This window comes from Phalacrocorax aristotelis, chromosome 3 (assembly GCF_949628215.1).
Source record: "Phalacrocorax aristotelis chromosome 3, bGulAri2.1, whole genome shotgun sequence".
Lineage (NCBI taxonomy): Eukaryota > Metazoa > Chordata > Aves > Suliformes > Phalacrocoracidae > Phalacrocorax > Phalacrocorax aristotelis.
The window spans coordinates 41,831,459-41,854,086 of NC_134278.1; the positions used below are offsets into that span (position 1 = coordinate 41,831,459).

Consider the following 22,628-nt stretch of genomic DNA (forward strand, 5'->3'; position numbering starts at 1 on the left):
ATTCCTATTTACCCAGGGAGCATCCACTGCTTAAGGACAGGAGGTCTGAAGGAAGCCAAAACTCGCAGCTGCAGCCTGCACACTGCTAAGGAGCTGCAGTTGGGGTGCACTGCGTCACCCCTCATCTCCCCCAGCACTGGCGAAGAGCTCTGGGCTCACACCAAGGAGGCAGGGGCTCCACTCCATCCGCTTCCAGGTCTGCCTCTCCCAGTGCCTTTCGCTTCACAAGGCTGGATATGCTTTCAAGTTCTTATAATGCAACGATCTGTTTCTCTTTCCATCCATAAAAGCCAACAGTCCCCAAGGGTTAGGAGTAGCTGGGCTGCCTTTATCCAAGTTAGAAAGGGGGTATTGACAAATTATGTGTAATTATGTGAACACAAGCCTATTTTATCCTTTGCAGTATCTCAAATTTTTAGCTACTTAGTGTAAAGCACACGGCTATGAATAAAAACCTCTCTTCCATTAATGCTTGTTTAGGTTAAAGCCCTAGGACTAGCAGTGCTCTTTCAGTATTTTAAGACAGTATTTTATTAATAATTAAAATTTTGAAGTATTTGGTCTAAATTCAGTTTTGCTTTTTCATTAAGTACCCCTCCATGAACAGAGTCAGGATGCAGGTTCAAAGTCAAAACACTTGTAGCAAATCTGTCCAAGTGCGGCGGGAGATCTGAATTGGCCCTGCAAGAAGTAGAAAATGGTTACATGGGCACAGAAAATAACTGATGAACTCTCACATACACACCCCTGTATTTATCTGTCTCCACCGAACTCGACCCTCACAGGCTCAGGGCACCGCTCACCTGAGACATTATTAAAGTAAATAAAAGCTAACTACAGAAAGCTCACATTTTAGAAATAGAAAGACATCTATCAAGTCTGATGCGATATAAGCAGCTCTCTACACCTATACGCATAAGTACCTAACCGTGTGTATACGTATGCGTACACACGTACACAGGCTTACTTTCATAAGACCCTCCTCTTCAACCAGCTCACCACAGGGAAATCTGTATTTGCTGGGGTTGAGTGTGCCGCACCTTTTTTCGCTCTTACCCTTTCAAACTTTCCTGCAGGTTTCAGCAGGGCACCTGAAAGGGCCAAGTTGTTCAGAGCAGCTCAGAACAGATCTGAAGCACAATTTTGTGCTCTTCACAGGCAAGGAGACAGTTAAGGGGTTGTCTCCGTCTGTGGTACGGCAGCGGAAACTCTCAAGCAGTAAAATCCATTACGAACAAAACAGAGAAGTTCCAGAGAGTGGAATTTGCCCGAACTGAACAATGAAAGTGCTTATCTTTTTGCGGAACATCCGTATGAAAGATGTGGCATTCTTAAAATATCTGGACACTCAGTTATGAGTGGGACTATTCATCCTACACCCTACTTCTGCACAGAGGAAGGGAAGAGCTAATAGCAGAAGAATTTTCTTTCGGCGGTGGGAACAACTGCGTGATGATTATCTCCCACCCTGTGCGGGATTCCATCAGAGATCAAGGATGCCCTGGCAAGCGCTGGGGCATTACTACGTGTTTGTGGAAGTCTCTCAGCTTTTATTAATTAGATTCCTGACAACGCAATAAAACCCTGTAGCAGAAAGCCACACTGCTCATTCCCGAATCATATGAAATCATTCACCGTTTTATATACAAGTTTTGAATTACAATTTTCAACTTCTCATCAGAAAAAAAAACCAAAAAGCCTAAAAAAAGCATTTTTAGCAGAACTGCAGTGTACAGAAGCATACTTTCAATTACACAGTATCTTACAGAACACATACTGCAACAAAAAGCAGAGCCTGTCACCTATTCCGAGAAGGCAGTGCCCAGACAAAACTAGATGTTTCACCTCCATTACTAGAGGAACAGCTTTAACTGGACAAAAGATTACATGAAAAAAATTCCTGAACACTCCAGATAGCTTAACAGAAGAATAAAAGTACATTTGTAAACAACTTTAAAACAAGAGCCTTATGAAAATAATAAAGGTCACTGAAAGTTAAGCTGTTAAACTCTTCTTAGCCCAAACTGCTATATTCTACCTTTATAGTTTTGTGGTTTGTTTTAATTTTTTTTGTTTTTGTTTTTTTTTTTTTTTTTTTTTAATGAAAGACAGATTTTGCCACACAGAACGCTTCACTGAGAAATCTGGTCAAACGCTTTTTAAATTTTTGGTGGAATTAGGAAAGGGACAATTTGAAGGCAAAAGGTCAAACTCCAAATTCCCTTTGAAAATTACAAGAGCAATATAACCTAACTAGTAAACGGAGCAGAGTTCAACAGTGCATGGTAGCACAGTGCTTATTTTACAATCTGAGACCCTTTTTAATGTAAACCCTGAAAAGTCATAAGCAACTGTTAGACTTTTGTGTTATGTACCACCAAGTTAGCATTGCATTCAGTTTCATGATGCAAACTTTGCCATAAAGTTACTTCCCACGTACAATACTGATTTACCTTAAGCATATCTGTTTTATGACAAGGCAAGCTGTAAAAGCTGTCCTGGGGAACGATTTTGTGCATGTAATTATCAACCATGCATCTGAAGTTGAGCATTAGTATTTATGCTGCCCTACTTCATGCTTTAGCATATGTTAAGTAAGTTGCTGATCACCGAGTGTGTCCATTTTGGTAGATGGACAGATGTATGTGAACAGCAATGCTTTGGATAACTTGTGCTATTCCTAATACTACAGTTATTTTCTCCACCAATTACATTTTGCTATAAATATGTGTGCCCTTAAGTTGATCCCAATATCAGTTTCAGCTAACTAATCAAATTATCTGCTAAGGTTTTGGGAATGATAACCCTTCCTTTATTTAAATAAAATGAGGGATGGGTTTCTAACTCCCAAGGGTTTGCCAGCAATAGATTTATTTTCAAGACAGGATGACACTGTTCAGTAAACTGTTCGTCATCTTTGTTGTTCTCAGATGAATACAACAGTAGTAATATTTTTTATCAGGTAGGCAGAAAGGGGAAGAGAAAATATGTTGTGAAGTTTTTACCCTTAATGTTTTTCCAAGTTCTACTCATGGGCTTTTATGAATAATTATTAATTTGAAATATGCCTAAGTCGAATTTCAGACTACTTTTCTTATATTTTGAGGGCTCAGCAGCTAAACTTCAATTTTCTATTTTCCTTTTGCAAAAGAGTGTTATTAAAACCCTGCCCACAACTGAATACACCAAGAGCTTATGTAAGGAATAATTTCTCACCATATTTATAAATGCCTCATTTTTGTACCAGTTAAAAGTTAGTTCATAATCCGAATAATCAATCTGCAATGTAAACAAGTAGTCATTTCCCCCCATGTAATAACGGTAAATAATGACACTGATCATTACATCTACTGCTTGAGTTCATTAAATGCAATTCTTCAGTCACAAAGGCAGCAGGCATTCTGTGATGGACTTCCTTTGAACTATGTTCAAATGAGCGGAATAACTGAGATTCCTGATGGAGATCGAAGCCATTTCCCTCATTTGCTTAATAGCTTCCGCTATTTGTTTACTCAACTCCATTTCATAATTTGCTATTTAAAATAAATTCATTTCCCCAAACCCTTCTCTCACTATCTAAAACAAACTTATTTACATTTATGGTAAATGCTTTTCTGCAAATAATTTGTAAGAAAAACAAAACCCCTAAGAATAAAGGGTATAAAGGGAGCAAGTATTTAAAGTTTTGAATTAATTTGCTTTCTGAATTTCCTTCCAAAGATGCTACAGGGACAAAAGCTTTAAATATTTTGTTTCAAAACACTTTCACACAGTTTTGGTTCTCTCTTTTATACAAGGGACTGTGCCCAGTGAATCACCTTCATAACTTTTGCCCAGTAACTAAATGAAACTGCATGTCATTCCCCCCAAGAAAGTGAAGAAAATACAGCCTTTTACTTCAAATATTTTATGAATGCAAGATTACAAGAAATATATTAGTCAAAATGCAGGGCTATCAAGCACCGAACCAAGGATGCTGGCATCAGTTTGCCTACCGTTTTGCATGTGGAAAAAATACACTATGTCTACAGGTAAAAGGCATCGCTTATGCATCATGAATTACTCTGGTCAGCCAACATCATCTCTGCAGCTTGGTGCATGTTTAAATCCTGAAAATAATCATCATATTAATAGTCTGAGATGAGACACTGGAACAAAACCATTCTTAAACAGGGAAGTTTTTGTTTTGCTCTTATCGAGGTAACACCAAAAAGTAAAAACAGGATCTTACAATTTAGCAGCCACTGTAACACTTGTTAGGCTAGCCTTCACACAAGGAGCATGCATACAGCCACTGTTCTTGCTTTAAATTGAGGGCTGTTGGTTAATTCAAGTCACTGTTTTCTCACCTTATTCGATTAACCTGTTGAATTGGATGTCCACCATAGGAAAAAGAAAATTAAATGATGTTAAGTGTAGCAGACAAATACAGATCACACCAAGAAGGTAACACTCATGAGTTGTCATAATAAGGGATAACAATAATAATAATAATATTAATAATAAAAAAAACCCCAGTCTTTTCTGTGCATATTTTTCATTTGAAAGGTCCCAGGAAATCATGATGTGCCTGGCCGTTTCTGTTGCTGATTTCTGATGACTTCTAATTGTTTTTTGCATTGTTGATAGTAAGTTGAGAGACTCTTGTTTTCATCTAACAGCTTTTTATGTTCTTGTACCAGACGGGATGTGTTTTGCTGGTCTTTTTCATCCTGGTCCAGTTCTGCTATTAGTTCTTGTCTAAAATAATAACAACAACAAAAGTAATTGTCATTTGTAATCTACTTCTGTCTGTGTGTGGATGACTTAGTATGTTTCAGATCAGTCTTTGATTATCAGCCTGAACTCATGGCTGGTGATATTTTATGCAAAAAACCAAAATAAGTTGACAAAAAGAAATCTTGTTCTATCTTATTCTTTTCTGCAGTTGGGGGAAAAAATTCTCTTCCAAATCAAATCCACATTTAAACTTTAAAATAACTGCAAGCCATAGCCTCAGTCTCTGAAATTGTCCTTTATATAATGCCTTTCAGATGTAGTTCTACCGGCCACAGTAAAACATCTAAGGATCCACACCGAATTTTATAAATATATTCAACTCTAATTCAGCTTAACTATATGTACATTTAAAAACTGAAAAGGCAACTTATATGACAAAACTGCAATAACTTTGGTAACTTTTTAGTTAAGTGCTGTTTTCTGTTTGGACTTAAACTTCTTCAAGGAGTGGAAAAGCAGAATTAAGCAAATTATCTTTCTAACTGTCATTTCACTTAATTTGTGCCATTAAGTGTTCAATATGTTTTTTAGCAACAATTTTAGAGGAACAAACACACTGATAAACTTGCTATAAATTATCCTGCAAAACTGATGAAACAGTTTGTTTTACTATTTGTTTATGAGGTGACAAGAAGGCAAGCTGCCAGCAATGTTTTAGCAACAAAACAGTAGAGGAGAAAGTTCATGTTAATTAATTGTTCCCATATGGTTTGTAATTTACAGTTAAAGAAAGAAAACGTCACCGTTCTATAAAGGTTGAACTAATAACTACCTTAACCAGCATTAAATTCATCCATCACAAGACTATTTTTTTGTTTTAACACCTATGGACAATGATGGTTGCTAAGATGAACAGATGAAGAAGGTCGATCTTACAGTAGCTTTTTTCCCCAATCTGTATGCTATTTCTAATGCACATGGGGTTTATACACACATGTACACGTTTTTCTCATTAGCTATTCCACAAACACCAAGGCAAGCTCCTCACTAACAACTGCTTGCCTGCAGTGCCTCAGATACTGGTGGGTAACAAGCTGGTAACTTGGTCTAGCATGGGAGTATGTATGACCTCTCAGAACTGCTCCCCAGCGTCAGGAAACAGAAATGATGAGAAGCAGAGCACAACAGAACATATTGCGAACTGAAGTTCTGAATCAGGAATAACTTTGGCCCTAATCCAACAACATATGCAGTTGCTGCACTTACATGTGTACACAGTGTAAGAGGAAAGAGTTTACTTCTAGTGCACAAGGATAAGAAGGTACATAATGGCTTTTAAGGATTAGGTCCTAAACCCCTGGTAGAAAGACACAAGATGTGTGTTGATAATACTGCTGTAAATGCCACGATTGACAAAAGTCAGATAAGATACAAACCTAACCGCAAAATGAGTAACACGGACATATTACTCAAAATTCTATAATCCATTATCCAAGTGATTATCTACAAGTTACCATTGAAAATCTTTTACTGGACAGCACTGGAAATAAAATTCCAAGGCTCTTCAACAGTCCAGGTCTTTCATTTGAGATGATACAAACAAACAGTAGCGTGTTACACACACAGATGTGCCACACACTTCAAAGTAGGACTTGTCCAGAAGAGTCTTGATATTAATTAAATCTTTCAATTAGCTGCTCTAAATATCTCACCTGTACTGAGCAGTTTGGTATTTCTGAGATTAAGGCTGGAAAATAATTATGCCCTATGAAATATTACTTCATAAAGCCAGAAATAATAGTCACAGATACCAGACTTCATGTAAAAGAAACATACAGAAGAACAGAAAAGGTTAAACACATTTCACTTACTTCCTCTGCAACAGCAATGCAATTTCTGTCTGAACTTTCATATATTCTTGTGCCATTTTGCAGTGCTGTTCAAACACAGCCATAGATTCTTTGGAGTTTGGGCATGGTGCTAGAGGCTGAAAATAAATCAGACATGTTAAAAACTAACGAACTGATATCTTAGTATATAGTGTGTTAGAATGTCTCTGCAGTGTATTTATAACGTCTTTTAAAAACCAGTAAGCTTTTAAAAATAAGCATTAAACCATGCCCTAGAAAAATGTTACTGCACTGATGTCAAAGTTGACTCAAACCCCAGCTCTGCAGTTATTAATCTGATACTCTCCCCATCACAAAAATCATAGTGTTTAATCCCACACACAAGAAATAAAGTGAATACTACAATTTAGTTAAGTAACACTCAAGCAAATAATGTCTTATTTTGACAGTCAAAACTCAGCTTACATTTGGTTTTAGGGATCATGTTTCCCAGGGCTTGTTTTTAATAGCTTGATCAAATCTGAGTCAACCAATCTCAGATTACATAATATATTTTTTTAGCCTTGGTCAAAAGTTAGGCAGAATATAAACACAGGTAAATATGTGGTACTATATTTTGCAGCCCAAAATTCACACTTTAGAATGAAATGCAAGATCAAGAATCTAATAAAAGATATATTTATTACCTGCAACTGATGATCTAATGTAAGATATGCCATTGGGATGGAGTTATCTGACCCATTGGTCTCTGTAACAACACCAAGAAAAATTTAATGTATTTTCGGATTTAATTCTATTCTTATAGGACAAAAACAAGAATTCTAAATCATTTCACAATACACAATCTGAATGTGGAAAGGCAAATGGAAATAGCAGCGTTCCAATCCCAAGGCAGATGAATCATTTTGTTTTTCTGATAATGTTAAGAACTTCAAAAGTATGGTCTATCAACACCAAGAAGAAATAAAGATTAACGTTATCACCCTACACTTCTAGAAGCTATGTAACAGCATACAGATTTTAAAAATACTATTTTTGAACAGTTTGCAATTACGTTCTCTATTTATAAAAAAAATTGCCATTTCATTCTTGTTTATGAAGGATCAGCCAGCCAGCCAGCCCATGCATCTAATGATTTTAAAATTAGAAGCTGTGCAAACCAGCTCTGCCAAAATAAAATAAGCACAACCTCCTGCTCAGTTTTGAAACCTGCTCCCAGTGAGGTCTAAGTATCTTCCTCACAACATGCTCTAGGGCACCTTCCCTGCTCTGTAGAGATAGTTCGTGGGTAGCAATGAACCCAATAACCAATCTGTCTCCTGGGCCTGGCTGCTCTCGTCTTACACTGCAGTTACTCTGGATTTCTCTAGTGCTTTCATTCCAGATTCAGCATGTTTTTGAACTCTCATAGATCCTGTCTTTTGGTAGTCCACAATCTGGGGATGACAAGGTTACTGTTAAGCTTTAAGAGACATAGGAGTAAAGACACATGGAGAAACTACTGATTTTATAGCTGCATTATTGCTACTAGAGGATTATATGGAGGAGGGTAGGTGGGGAAAAAAAAGGGGCTGCTTACCCATACCCCAAAAGCACCTGCCACAGAGTAGTCGTGGTAGAGAAACTAAGGTGTTGCCCTCAAAGACTATGCTATCTCCAAGAGCAGCTTCAGAAGAAAACAGAAATAAGAGGGTGGGAATGGAGAAAAAGTGGTTAAGTGTATGCTTGTAAGGAAACTGGAAGGTGGTAAATAAAAATAAAAATAAAACAACCCTAAAACCAGAGACTTAATCACCACAGTATCTTAAGTAAGAACAATATAAGAAGTCCTTCCCTACATTAGACTATTGCCATATATGGAATACTCCTACAGCAAAGGAATTATTGCAATGTTTCAAATACATCAATACATGCAAAATACTTTAGATTACATTCCTGAGTATTTCAGCACCATGCTACAAAACTGTAACTTTTCCTGTGATTGACCAGATTTGGCTGCATCCTCATTTTATCATTTTGGCTCATTAACTTAAAAACGTACCCTCATTTATGGAAAACTAGAATGATCTCCCCCTTTAGAAATTCAAACAATTCTTTGTTCATGGACTGCATAAACCTAACAGGATAAAATACACATGTGGTACATTCTGCATTTACCTGAGTATAAGGTGAGGTATTTCTGTGGGCCAGAAAACAGACCTGACTTTTAACTCTAGTGCTGTGCTGCATTTAAGGCCAAAGACTTGGGACAAACTGCCTTTGCACTGGCATATCATCAGCAACTTTCAGTTCCCAATGAACTGTTGATTGGGTAAGAGCTTGCTGCCATGTGAGGCACCAATTCCCATAAGTGCACGCTGCCTAAAGCAACTCAGGACCCATGCTACGAAAGGTCACAGGGTGGGATGTGGCAGTGGGCAGGGCTATGGGAAATTATGAGTGACAAGGCATAGAGTGTGATCAGGCAAAGCAATAATGGACAGAAAGAGGAAAGCACAGAAGCAAAATACAAGAGTCTGTTGCCCTCCTCCCACCAAAACGGGGCCGGAGGGGGCAGGGAGAGGGGGAAGAAAAGTACACATCTTCCATACAGAATCACCTTATATTTGGTAAAATACAAGTGTGTGCAAGAGTCAGTCCACATGTGAGTTTCCATTTTGCAGTTGGTTATGGGAAAAGAATGAAAGAGTCTGATCAGCCAAAGATGAAACAGATCACAAAAAAGAGACTTCAGAGTTTAAGGCACTATGAGGTACCAGTTTGAGACGAAGTTTAAGATTCAACATGTACATTTGGTAACAAAAATGTAATTCTTATTTATATTCTGAAAAGGAATTTGTGGGGATCCATTGTTTTCATGCAGTCCAGTACTTGTTGTTTTCATAATGGAGCGTATTATCACTTTTAAAATGAAATTTGACTATTAAATTATCACGGAATCACAGAATCTTAGGTTGGAAGGGACCTCAGGGATCATCTAGTCCAACCTTAAATTGTGTTCATTCTTAATCCTATTTCATAACAGAAGAACAGTGATGCTACAGTAGAAATATTTACAACACTTCTGCAGACACACTTATGTTAGTTCATTTAAAAACAGTAAGATTATGTACACACGTACATTCTGCATAAGCAAAATTACACCAGAGATAAAACAGAAATAACGTATTCCAGCTGATACTCACCTACATAGCTTTTCATTCCAGAAGTCAGAGCAATGAAAGCTTTAACTGTGCATTGATAAGTACAAATGCACACGACTAAAATGCTCTGCGATGCTTATTCCCCTAACTCCCCAAAACCACACCACAGTCAAAAACTGGTGCTAAAAGACTTGTATTAAATACTGCTATCACTGCATATGTACAGCACTTTCTTACAGCCGAATGCTTACAAGTTTATGTAACTTTATATAATCTATATAAAAAAAGTTCTTAAAGCCAGCATGCAAAACAAAGCAGTAATGTAATGATTTAATCTAAGCAGAACTAAAATGGACTGTGACTTTCACAGCCTAATTTTGTTAATGTCTAGGCACACACCCCACACCATAAACTATTTTATATTTTTACAGGCAAAAAGTTAACTAGTGAACAAAGGATTACCTGAATCATCAGGTGTCCATGGATTACGAGTTGGCTTTTCAGAGGTTGGTCCCGAGGTAGTGATCATTCTCACACTAGGACTAGATGATCTACTGCTGTTTCTACTCTCCTGAAATGATAAAACAAAATAAAATGACAAGAGAAGTTAACAGAAGACTTTTTTAAGGGTTCATTTAAAAAAACATCATTAAAAAGATACCTAAATACCCTCCTCCTCAAGCTTTTACCCCAAAAGCCCTCCAGATAGTCTGATAAACTTTACATGTAGTGCAGGGATAATTTCATCGCCATTTCTACTCCACCTTTACTATATAAAAAGAAATTGATATAATTTGGCTATTCAGCATAACAAAAAGCAGTGCTGAGCAGTTCAAGACCTTTATATAAAGGCATGACACTATGTCTAGTGATTTTCACACCACCATTCAGTGAAAACTACCAGCTCCATAACATATGGAGGAATAGTTTGTTTCCAATGTTCAATCAATGAATGGAACTACATTCAACTAAAGGAATGCAGCTTAGTAACGGCACTAGACTGTGGTGTATTAAGCTACAGTTTTATTATGGTTCTTCAGTGATTCATCTTCAGAAAACATAAAAAATGTGTTTAAGCAAAAAGGATCAATCAAAGCAAAACAATTAGACAATGAATACATTCTCTTTCACAAAGCAAATTAAGAACTAAAACAAAATTCTGTAGGAAGTTTCTTTATACACAGCTTGACTCCTCCAATCCTTTTGTTTACCAAAGCACAAAAACATAGTACAGACTTCATTATTCTACTGAGCTTCTTTTTTAGATTATTTACAATAAATATTCTTCTATTTCATAAACCCCCTCACCGATATAAAATCAACAGTAAAGGACTTAAGACTATAAACCCCAGTGAGAAGTAAAAAGAAAAGATGCTATTAAATACAACTATTTTGAATATGGTATATTTATCATGAAAGGATTAAGAAATTGTCCCTATTTTTCAAAAGAAGCACTCAAATATAAATTACCTGGAAACTGTATTTCCTGTATTTCTTTCTGACTTTAATTTTCAAATATCCTATCTTAATTTAATTTTTAAAAGCCAGGATTTCAGCCAAGTAACAATCCAAAGAGTAACAAGATTCTACACACTGAAATATCCATTATTTCAACTGTATTACATTTCTCCTGTAATGTTTATTAACCATTTAGTGTTTTATGTTAGTAGCCAGAAACAGGGCAATAAACTATTGTAAAAATAATCCGATGGACGATATTATCAGGATGACGGCATCAGACATTTTGAAAAAGCTTTTGCACTGGAGTCTTTGTTGACATTAAGCAAGGTTTAAGTTGCCAAGCTTGCTGTCAAGTATCTTCAGATATGAATGATAAACATTCTCCTGATGTGAAAGGTCAGAAGACAGAGCAAGCACTTTTAACAGCATTTAAGTCCTTTAAGCAAAAGAGATTTGTTGAGTACCTACAGGTGATAGCAAAGGGCACCTGAGAAGTATTCACAGTAACTTCTCAATGATGTACTAGATTGCTTGCTGTACTAGATTGTTTTGATCCATCAGCAGAAAAAACTCCATTTCCTTCATAACGTTATTTAGACAAAATTACTAGAGACAGAAACGAAGGATCTGTATCTGAAGAATATCTAAAAAGCACTGCATGGTCCAAGGGAAGTTCCCAAAACTGAATCACAGAATCACAGGCTGGAAGGGACCTCAGGGATCATCTAGTCCAACCTTTCTGGGAAGAGCACAGTCTAGACAAGATGGCCCATCACTCTGTCCAGATGACTCTTGAAAGTGTCCAACGTGGCTGAGTCAACCACTTCCCTGGGGAGATTATTCCAATGGTTGACTGTCCTCAATGTGAAACATTTTCCTCTCACGTCCAGTTGGGATCTCCCCAAGAGCAACTTGCATCCATTCCCCCTTGCCCTCTCCATGTGACTCCTTGTAACAAGGTAGTCTCCATCTTCTTTGTAGCTACCCCTTAAGTACTGGTACACGGTGATGAGATCCCCTCTGAGCCTCCTTTTCTCAAGGCTGAACAAACCCAGTTCTCCCAGCCTATCCTCATATGGCAGGCTTCCCAGTCCTCTGATCATCTTGGTGGCCCTTCTCCGGACCCTTTCCAGCCTGCCCACATCCTTTTTGCATAGCGGGGAGCAGAACTGTACACAGTACTCCAGGTGTGGCCTGACAAGCGCTGAGTAGAGTGGGAAAACCTGTTAGATGGCAGCGTTTGAGCATGTGTTCAGCGAGATGCTTTAGGCCTCCTGGACGCCAGCCCCTCTGACAGGTAAGCCTGTCTTTGCTAGGTGGCCAAACCCACACGGCTTTGTTAGCTTCTTAGCTTCCATTTCTCAGAGACTTGCAGTTTTGAAAAGCTGGTGTGCTTTGGTGAATAATCCCCCCCTTAAGTTTAATTTAAATGAGCAACCCAATTTAAAGAAATCATCGTTACTAGCCCTGTCTCCTCATCTGTGGATTTTATCTTGCTGTGAAAGGGGAGATAAAAAACCATGTGTATCTGTGACAAATTTCACAATCTCATGGACAGAATGATTCATCTGTATAATATCAGATCCCCCAATTTATCACACTTAGCTTGCATGCATGTGGGCACGTACATCTGACCTTGCTTCTCAACTGTTCAATACAGTACCTGGTTTTCTTTAATATATTGAATTTTTTTCCACTTTGAAGTAAACTGTAAGAGTTATGAAGGCCCAACAAGTTATTAAAAAAAAAAAGGTTTAAAAGAGGTAATTTTTAGATCATGATAGCACTGCGAAGGATGATGTGCCAAAACAACCAACTCTATAAAAGATACACAGGCAAAGACATGGATACCTTACTAGGCATCTGACCACAACCTGCAATTGTTGAGTGATTATGCCAAATATATTTCTCAGTATCTGTATAATATGAAATTCTGTAAAGACTCTATCCAGAGTAAATAGCAGTTTCACTGTATTCCTTCAAGCCCCTGGAAGTATTTATGGCTACAGGTCAGAGTCTGCGCATCTGTTTCTGTGTTACAAAGGTGTTTCGGCAAGAGCAGTAGTACTGGACAGAAGGCACAATACAATGTTTTAAAGTGCATGTGTACAGGGAAATGGAAAGGCAGAAGAAACAATTCAGTGCAAAAAAGATTTATGTGGAAAAATGAATCACAGTATATGGATGGAAACAAACGTAAATGTAGCACTTGACTGTGCAGAGGGTTGCATCCGTGTTGCTCATGTCACTTGGAGTAAGGCCTAGTCCAAAGTCACCAAGCACTAGAGAAATATGTGAAAAAATGGATTTAAACACGTTTTCAACACTGAACCACTCTAACAGCTGATACAATGATAGAAAACCTTTGGCTTAGCATATTTTCTTAATTAAACTGTTGATGTAGAAAGGTCAGTTGAATAGTAAAATTATCTGCAAGGCACTATGACTGTCTGCTGTTGATAACATCAGTAACAGCAATACCGGAAAATGCCTTTAGTGTCTCAACAACATAAAAATAGTAATCATTAGCCATACAAACAACAAAAAAATTCTTCTAACAGTACATTGAAATAAAATATGCATACAATCATAAAACATACAAGAAGGTGAGTTTAAAACAGACCAGCAGTTAAGCAGGGAGACAAGAGTCTTGGTCTACCCTTTCAGGTAATCACCCCAAACTTTGGTATATTTATTATTATCATCAAGTCCAGTGTTTTCCTCCACCTTAACAGTCCTTGAGTACTGTGTGCAGTTTTGTGTGCCACAGTACATTAAGGATATAAAGCTACTAGAGAGTGTCCAAAGAAGGGCCATGAAGCTGGTGAAGGGTTTAGAGGAGAAACCGTATGAGAAGCAGCTAAAGTCACTTGGTTTGTTCAGCCTGGAGAAGAGGAGGCTGAGGGGAGACCTCATCGCAGTCTGCAGCTTCCTCACAAGGGGAGGAGGAGGGGCAGGCGCTGATCTCTCCTCTCTGGTGACCAATGACAGGACCCGAGGGAATGGCAGGAAGATGTGCCAGGGGAGGTTTAGGTTGGGTATTAGGAAAAGGTGCTTCACCCAGCGGGTGGTGGAGCACTGGAAAAGGCTCCCCAGAGAGGCAGTCACGGTGCCAAGCCTGACGCTATTCAAGAAGCGCTTGGACAACACCCTCAGACACATGGTGTGAATTTTGGGGTTGTCCTGTGCACGGACAGGAGTTGGACTTGATGATCCTTGTGGGTCCCTTCCAACCCAGGGCATTCTATGATTAACAAAAATTCCATTCTGAACTGGAAAAACCTTCCTGATTAAAAAAAAAAAGTTGCAACAGAATAAGTTTCTATTGACACAGTGGCAATTTTCAGGAAAAACACGTTTAATAAAAAGATTTCTGATCAGATTCAGTGTGTCAGTCAAATAGTTAAAAAAAAAAAAAAACAACAGAAAAGCAGCACCATGGCAATCCTTCAACTTTGAGTGGGATAGGGGCTTACAGGGGTTGGGTGCGGGAGCGGAGGCACGCAGTGCCATGGCAGCTCGCTGAAGGCTGTGCTGCAGGGTGGGTGTAAAGGAGAATGGAATGTGGGCAATAAGGAAGTTGGCAATAAGGGAGGGAGGGGGAAGGGGATTTTCACATTAGAAAGGAGAACCTCTAGATGGTACGGTGCATATGTGGAGATACGATAAACTGACCAGAGCTACGCTAGTCACAGATGTCTTTCTGCTTTGGCTAGTAGATTGCTTATATGGATAGAAGTTCAAGATTTTTAATAAAAATTCAAGGCAGTGAGGTCCAGAGCTACAGAAACCCACAAAGGGTAATCTTAAGTCTTTTGCCATAATTACACTGTGCTTGCTTCCTTCCTTGTTTTCTGTTTTATCTTTTTTTAAAAAAATACAAATATATGTATGTCAAAAGTTAGCATTAGTTTCAGCAGACTTTTCTATCTCCTCTCACACCAAAAAGGGGATGAAAATTCATTATTCATTTATATGGACAGTTCAAAAATTTCTTCCAAAGGGCATTTCTCGTGCCTGTTAAAATATTATGTTTTTCAGATTTTATCATAATGTTTCCAAAACCTTCAAGATATAGAAGCATATAATTGTAATTCTTCCACTTAGATTTCCAAAATGTACACTATCAGAAGTAAGAAAGTAAAATGTGATTCTGGTACTTCCACAGACCCTCATCAGAAATTGGTGAGGTTAAGAAAAAAAACCTTTTCTGTATCCTCCTGGTCACAAGGACAATTTACCTAGAACATCCATACAAGCAGTAAAACAGCTTTCAAGGAAATATTATTATAATAGTTATTAAGATATGAAGTAAATACTGAAATCCTATATTTTTAAATATTAACCATTAATTAAAATGAACAGAATGAAGAATTTTAAATAAAAATCCTATAATTAGATATATTTGTACATCAATCAGTGCAATTTGGCATAATTGATGTACTGTCACTTAATTTTTTTTCCCCAAGTCTTGCATAATTTTAGTTCTACAATTAACTGAATAGGCTAATCTATTTCTTTACTAAATTTTGCAGATTAATTTCTTTCTAATAAACCTGTCTTCTCTGAAGATATTAAAAAGGATTTAAGACTCATTTGTTATTTTCTGGTAGATGTACATAGTAAATTCTATTAATAATACCTGGGGGACTGATGAGCTTTCTGTGGCTATCACACTCCATGGAATTAAAGAAGGATCAAATGTTGATCTCCCTGATAACTACACACCCCAAAACCTACCACCTATTTTAGATTACTGCAGCAGGTTGTTTAATATGGAAACCTGATTAAGCTGATGAATATGCTAAGCTCCAGTTTCCCACATCCAAATAATAGCAGGGATCTCAAAGTTGCCAATTCACACTAACAACCAAACAGCCTCTGTGAATTACTGAAACAGACAATGAAGCAATTAAAAACACAAAATAAACACATCTGAATGAAGCATTAGCTGCACTTTTCTCATTTAACGTGTTCTTAGTTTAATCTGCTCTTAGTTTAATTTCAATTTTATGCAGCACACCACTGTGTTACCATGGCACTTACGATACCAGATAAGAAGCCATGTTGTTATAAAATACCCTATTGAGATAGTCTTTTTTAAACAAAACTTTTTGACAGCACCCTCCTGTAAACCTTTCACAAGAAATGGAGAGATACTACTGTAAGTTATTATTCAGGGTTCAGAGATTGATACATTTCTAATACTGATGCATGTGCTTTTTATTTTTATGCAAAAAGTAAGCTTAATTTATGTATAACTGCTTCAGACAATCATAAGTAGTAATTACTACTGCTTTTTACACACAGAGGGGTGAAAAGGCTTTCCTGCATAATATCTGCCCTCAGCCAAATTAAGTGGTACACAAAAACTATGTATACATAAAAATGATAAATGCTTATTGAGCTATACAGAAAACACTTCTCATCTAGAGCTCATTCATAGATTACCCTCATGGAATCTCATTTAAATGCAATACAAATGACACTACAGTCTGCCAAGCTTCCACATCGTTTCTATGAAAGCATCAAAGGTGAAGATTTCCAGACCAGTTTCCCTGTACAGATTCGATGTTGACTTTACTGAAAGATAAAGAAGAGATGAGAAAAACATTACCTGACTGGACTCTGTTCCAGCAACACTAAGATCTTGAATGGATCTGCGCCTCTGCTGTCCGTTTCCTGCTGGGAAAAAAACAAAACAAAAACAAACCAGTGAAATCTATTCAGAACAAAATAGAAGGGTGCGACTGTTGCAGAGGAGCTTGGAATTTGTACAAATCCACAGAGAGAAAGTGAGAGAGGGGGAGAGAGAGACAGCTGCAGAATTTTAACTCAAAACATGCTGGCCTGTCAACAAAAAGTATATCCTAATACAATAACCACTCCTACCACATGAATAGCTGCTGCACCCTACTCCACCATCTTCTGTCACATGTATTTGGTCAGGCTTAATACTCGGGGCAGGAGCTGATGACGACATCTATTTCAAGTGCGTTACGTTATGGGGATTTCTAAAAGCTAGACCGCGAAGATAACACGCTGCCAGCTTTAACCTGTTGCTCTTCAGTGTGCTCAAGGAACACAGCAAGGATTTCTGCCTGTGTGCTGCTCCCCTCACAAAAAATAAGAAGCAAAAGCGCTTCCTTCTGGCCCTTCTCCTTCATATGAACAAAACTACGTCCTATTCTCATGCTCTGAGAAGTGTGAAAAGGGGACTGTTCAGCTAAATCACATCTCACCATCAACCTACTGAGCACAATGCTGTAATCTTTTCCTCTTCTCCTTCCACCTGTTTGCAATTATCCACCAGTGACAGCTACATAAAACAGTTTAAATTTTAACACTGACACGCAATCAAAGGCATTTCCAGGAAACAAAGTCTCCTTAAAAATAAAAGGAGATTATGCAACGGCATCTCCCTAGCTACTTTGATTTTTATTACGGTGATTGTTTATATTGCCTCTTGAGAGCTGGTCAGCTGTCCAAAAGGAAACACCAAAAACGTCCTGAGTAACAGCTGACAATGCTCAAAATTCTTGCTCTCAGCTCTGCATTACGTAACTTTTCTGCTGGAGGGGAGCATCTGAAACATGTCCTGCAGCCGTGGCAGCCCCTCGCCCAGCGACCCTGCACCACAGCCAACCCAGCTCACTCAAAGCCCTGTGTAACAGGCATCACATTTTTAACCTTTTAGATACTTCTTATTCAGCATCATTTCCATATGACTCCACAGCCTATACTGACAGGTGTTTTGATTTGCAACAGTTATTACAAAAATGTAAGACTAGTTAATATTAATCAATACATTTAATGGTATCATACTTTAAATTTTTAAATATAGGTACTATTACATGTAGGAACACATTACCACAAAACAGCAGTACAAAATTCTCAGTGTCACTTTACCAATTTGTCATGACATTTTATAGTCTAAGATTTACAGAAAGTACTATGAGAAACAAGCATATAAGAAAATCAATAAGGAATTTAGAACAGGAATGTATTCTTTGTTCTGACTACAAATGAATCTGAATTGCAACTTTTCTGTGGTTTTGATCTTTTGCTTCTGAAATTCAGGGAAAGTATATACTTACCTAAGAAACAAGGGCTATATGATGTTTAATACTTCAATACCAGAGATTGTGTGAATGACAGACCTACATCAAAATTTCTGAACTTGCTCATTTGCAGTGAACTTTTTCACTACCCAATCATTTAACAAACAAGATTATACACTTAATAGAATTCTGTGCTGCGGATACTTCATTTGGCTGCCACAGCTCATCTCAATATTCAAGATATGGGCGATCCACCCACAAATGATACAAAATTATGTGCACATTTCATTCAACAACACTGTCATAAAATTAGCTCAGCTGAAACACGCTTGCAAAAATATCTGAAATTCTCATTTCAGATTAGCAACATTTGTGAATTTAAAGAACCCAGCACATGTGTTGCTGAAATATTAGAACATGGCTGCCAAAATGTTAAAATGATCAGGGTGGGGTGCAAGAAAGAAAAGAAAATGCCTTGGGGAGAGAAAAAGGGGCCAAAACTACTGTGTTGTAATAAATGTACACTTTTAAATGAAATATCTTCAAGTTAGTAGCATGAGGGAAGAGCAAGCTCTACTAGGCAATGCCATTTTAATTAGTGTAACTACTGCAGACATCTGGCAAATAGCTTAGACAAAGCAGATACAGACTACGAATCAACAAATACTTATTGCTCCAGATTCAAGACAAATTTCAATTGAAAAATACAGAACATATAGTTTTTATTTGAAATGATCACTGCTACTTCTCTATGCCTTCTGCTCACAGCTTTCATCTTGTTCTTACCTCTTCATCCATTTAAAACATTTTTTTCCGCATTGTAAAAACTGAGATTTGTAAATGCACAGAAGTTAATATACAGTAGCTTGATAAAATCCTATAAACCACTGAAATCCTGATGTACTGTAAGATTAAAAATCAAATATCGCAAACATACTTCCTGGCCTCAGAAAAACCCATTTCACATACTGGTTTTTTTTGTTTTGTTTTGTTTTGTTTTCCTAAAATGAAATTCAAAAGGATCAGGACACTTCCACTGTGTGCTGCCCCACATATTCCAGCAAAAACAAACTGTACAACTTAAGCCTTTGGAATCCTCCCCCAAGTATCCAGACCAGCTATGTACTCTTCTCCCTGCCCTTTAGCAGATACTCGTGTCTCCTTTTACACTTTCTTATTTGCGTACTCTCTCTTCCTTACACACCTACAAGGCTAAAACCTCTCTCACAGTGCAGGATGATCTGTGCATGTAGCAGTGCTAGAAGACATTTTAAAGAAGTTAAAACATTGATCTGAATGTGAGAAGAATGAAGTGATATGGGGAGACAAAGGTGGGATTTCTGGGTTATACTGGTTTTAAAAGTAGATGGAAAAATTAGAGACGTGAAGCATCTATAATTCCTGTTCACCTTCTAAAGACACTCAACAAAATGTGTCTACCTCAAACAATTATTTATGCAGTGTCGAGGCTATAAAAATTTTAATGCCGTGACACAGTTTCAGATGAAAAAATTACAAAGCCAAATGCATGCATGCTATATGCATGAGATGTTGAACATTGCCAGTGAAGAAAAGGCTGTATTTGAACGTATGTTTACTGCTACTTGATTGGGTTGTATCGAAAAGGTGTTCTGATTATTTTTATTTATCATATTACAAACTATACTTAGATTTTTTTGATTCCTTAAACATATAGCTACTTAAGTCTTTTGTACTTACTAGGGTTTTATTTTTCGTATATGTATATGTAAAAAAAAGTTGTTGCTTATTATCTATACTATATATTATATATACACTACAAATTGGAAAAAAAAAACCATGATACTTCACTTGGCTATCTGGTTGCATGATACCACCACTGAAAACTCATTTGCCATACTGTTACACAAAAAAGGAATTAGTTGATTCATTTTTCAGTTTTAAGTTCTGTAAGCTAGTAACACAAAATAGCACATTAAATGAAAGAACGTTCTATTCACCATTATTTAAACCTATTTAGAATGAAGAGCTAACATATATATTAAAAGCTTCTACTTCTGCCAAGGTTTTACCTTCCACTTGCAAAAATTTGTATTTTACCACCTCAGTAGCATAATCAGTTCATGGATGAAAAGCAGCTGAGGCAACACGTTATGAAAAACCCCAGTGATAGCAGATGCAGTACTCATACTTCTAAAATAGCCCTGCCCCAAAGCAGCTGACTCATGGTAACATGCCTTCGTGGTGCCTCCCCTCTCCGGGAAGCAGCTGCTTTAGCATGTGCTCAGCAGAACTTCAGGCAGCAGCACAGACTGGGTCAGCACTGCCGCTGCCCCGAGGACAGAGGCAGGCTGCTCGCCCCACCGACGGACATGCCCAGGGAAGTTCGGAGGAGCTGGGTATGTGGCAGAAGTGCTAAGGAACATAACGGGATGGGATTGAGACGGACGTGCCAGTTTGGGGGTCTTGGAAGGGTAACTAGAAGGAGAAAAGCATGTTAAGAGGCCAGGACTGAAAGCCTTGTGCTGAGAGCGTAAGGAAAGGAGAGGTGAGAAATAGGCCATGTTATATTGTCTTTAGAAGAATAACTGAGCAAGGTGCTTGTGAATAACTGCTTTAAGTATACAGATCAATATAATTAGTTTAGTGGGCAGATGATGACATCACTGTCACGTAACGATTAAACTCTCTTTTTTCTGGCCTTGGGATTCTTACGGGAAAGCTGTTTTGACAACCAGAAAACTTTTCATATACAGCCCAGACTTACTTGCAGACAATTTACATCTTTTTTTCTGTAGTGCCAATACTGTCTTTTAGCTTAAGTAGTTCTCTCTTCCTAGTCTTTAGCTCCAGATTTTTCTATAGAAAATAATTATTCATTTCTCAGCTTTCATTTTGTGGGCTAAGCCATGCTTTCAGATTCTTTGTACTCTCCATACCATGCTAGTAGCTCTTTTTGCTATTATTTCAGAGTACATATATGTTTCTTTTGTATGGCTGCCCAGAACACTATGTTGAATTCCTGATTAAACCTCAACAAGGGCCTGTAAATACCATTCGTGCTTCCTTACCTTTCCTGGAGATGAACCCTAAGATTTCGCAGTTCTTCACAACTGCATTACATTAGTGGCTTATACTACCTGGGATTAATCTGCATGCATCTGCTATGGTCCCATGTCATCTTATTAAAATAAATTGTTGCTCATGTATGACCCACAGTGAATGACCCTGGATTTTACCCTATTTCTATTTTTTCCCCAGTCACAACAAAATTCACCCTGTGTGATGCTCTAATCCTCCTCTTTATGAACAGTCATTTCTGATAAAGCATTAACAGTGAATTTCATTATCGCTTATTTAAATACCTTAAGACTAAATTTTGGGAAAATTCATTAATATGCCTGCTCCAATCCTATACCTTCTTTCATTTTTTCAGGTTTCTATTTCTCTCGTATCTATTCCAAATTCACCTTGGAATTCTCATCCTGTCAAGTTCCATTAAAATAGTCCAGGTGAAGAATATCTGATTGAATTCTGCCTAAATCAGTAAAACCAACATACTGGTACAATCTATTTTGTGAAAAAAACACAGCATTTTATTTCACTGACTTATTGATTATTCTCTAAGTTTCAAGGTTTCTTGGAAGCCTCAGTGCTGTTGCATGCAGATAGTGTGCAGAGAGAAGAGGCACTCAGTCAGCTTCTAGTGCTTATTTACCAGGCTCTCATCACATGTTGACACTGCAAAGCTAGACAGATAACTTCTTTCCTTGCTCTCTCTGAACTTCATTTATGTCATGGCAGGCCAGGACCGTTACAGTGGAAACCCACACTGGTAAACTTTCTTGCCAATTTGTTAGCCTCAATGAAAACAGGTTTTCTTCTCATGGGTAGTGGTATTGTTCTTTGGAATATGTAAAACTTCAATAAACTGGTTTGAAAGACACTTTTGTGCAAAGTTATCTTTTGTATTCAACTTTAAAATACCAAACAATGTCAAGATTTACAAGGAAATTTCCTCAGATGACACAAATTTAGAGTAGCAGGTACGCGGTTTTTCATGGCTCTCTAGATTAGCAGTAGATACTATTACTTGCATCTCCTGCCTCTGACAAATCATTTAGAAGCAACTTGCATACCGCTAGTGGTATACCTATCAAGTTTGGGATTGAGTATACTTATTTTTAGGCTTTGAGAAGTATGAAATGAAACAAAGAAATCCACTTTGATTGCAAAAACAACAAAAAAAAAAGAATGGGAAAGGAAAAATGGTATGCTGCTAACTAAATATAGACTTGGGATAGATGAGAATTATTCATTAAAGTCCCAACTGAAATTACCAGCTATGGTGCCTGATTATACCGATTTTCTTCCTGTCAGAAGCCTATCCTAATAGTTTTAGTTTGCATTAACTT

General features: G+C 37.6%; 1 protein-coding gene across 6 annotated transcripts in view; it reads right to left on the reverse strand.

Moving 5' to 3' along the window:
• Positions 1-2,046: 2,046 nt before the first annotated feature.
• MAP3K7 (mitogen-activated protein kinase kinase kinase 7) overlaps positions 2,047-22,628 on the reverse strand; it is a 51,379-nt gene continuing 30,797 nt past the window's right edge. For 4 of the 6 annotated variants that reach the window (XM_075087294.1, XM_075087292.1, XM_075087296.1 and 1 more), the window contains 5 exons: positions 16,791-16,858; positions 10,175-10,283; positions 7,256-7,317; positions 6,591-6,706; positions 2,047-4,740 (listed from right to left, as the gene is read on the reverse strand). In XM_075087294.1, coding sequence (XP_074943395.1) covers positions 4,560-4,740; positions 6,591-6,706; positions 7,256-7,317; positions 10,175-10,283; positions 16,791-16,858 — 536 coding nt within the window. In that variant the 3' untranslated portion in view covers positions 2,047-4,559. The remainder of the gene's footprint in view (positions 4,741-6,590; positions 6,707-7,255; positions 7,318-10,174; positions 10,284-16,790; positions 16,859-22,628) is intronic. The other 2 variants (XM_075087295.1, XM_075087293.1) reach the window with 1 other exon arrangement.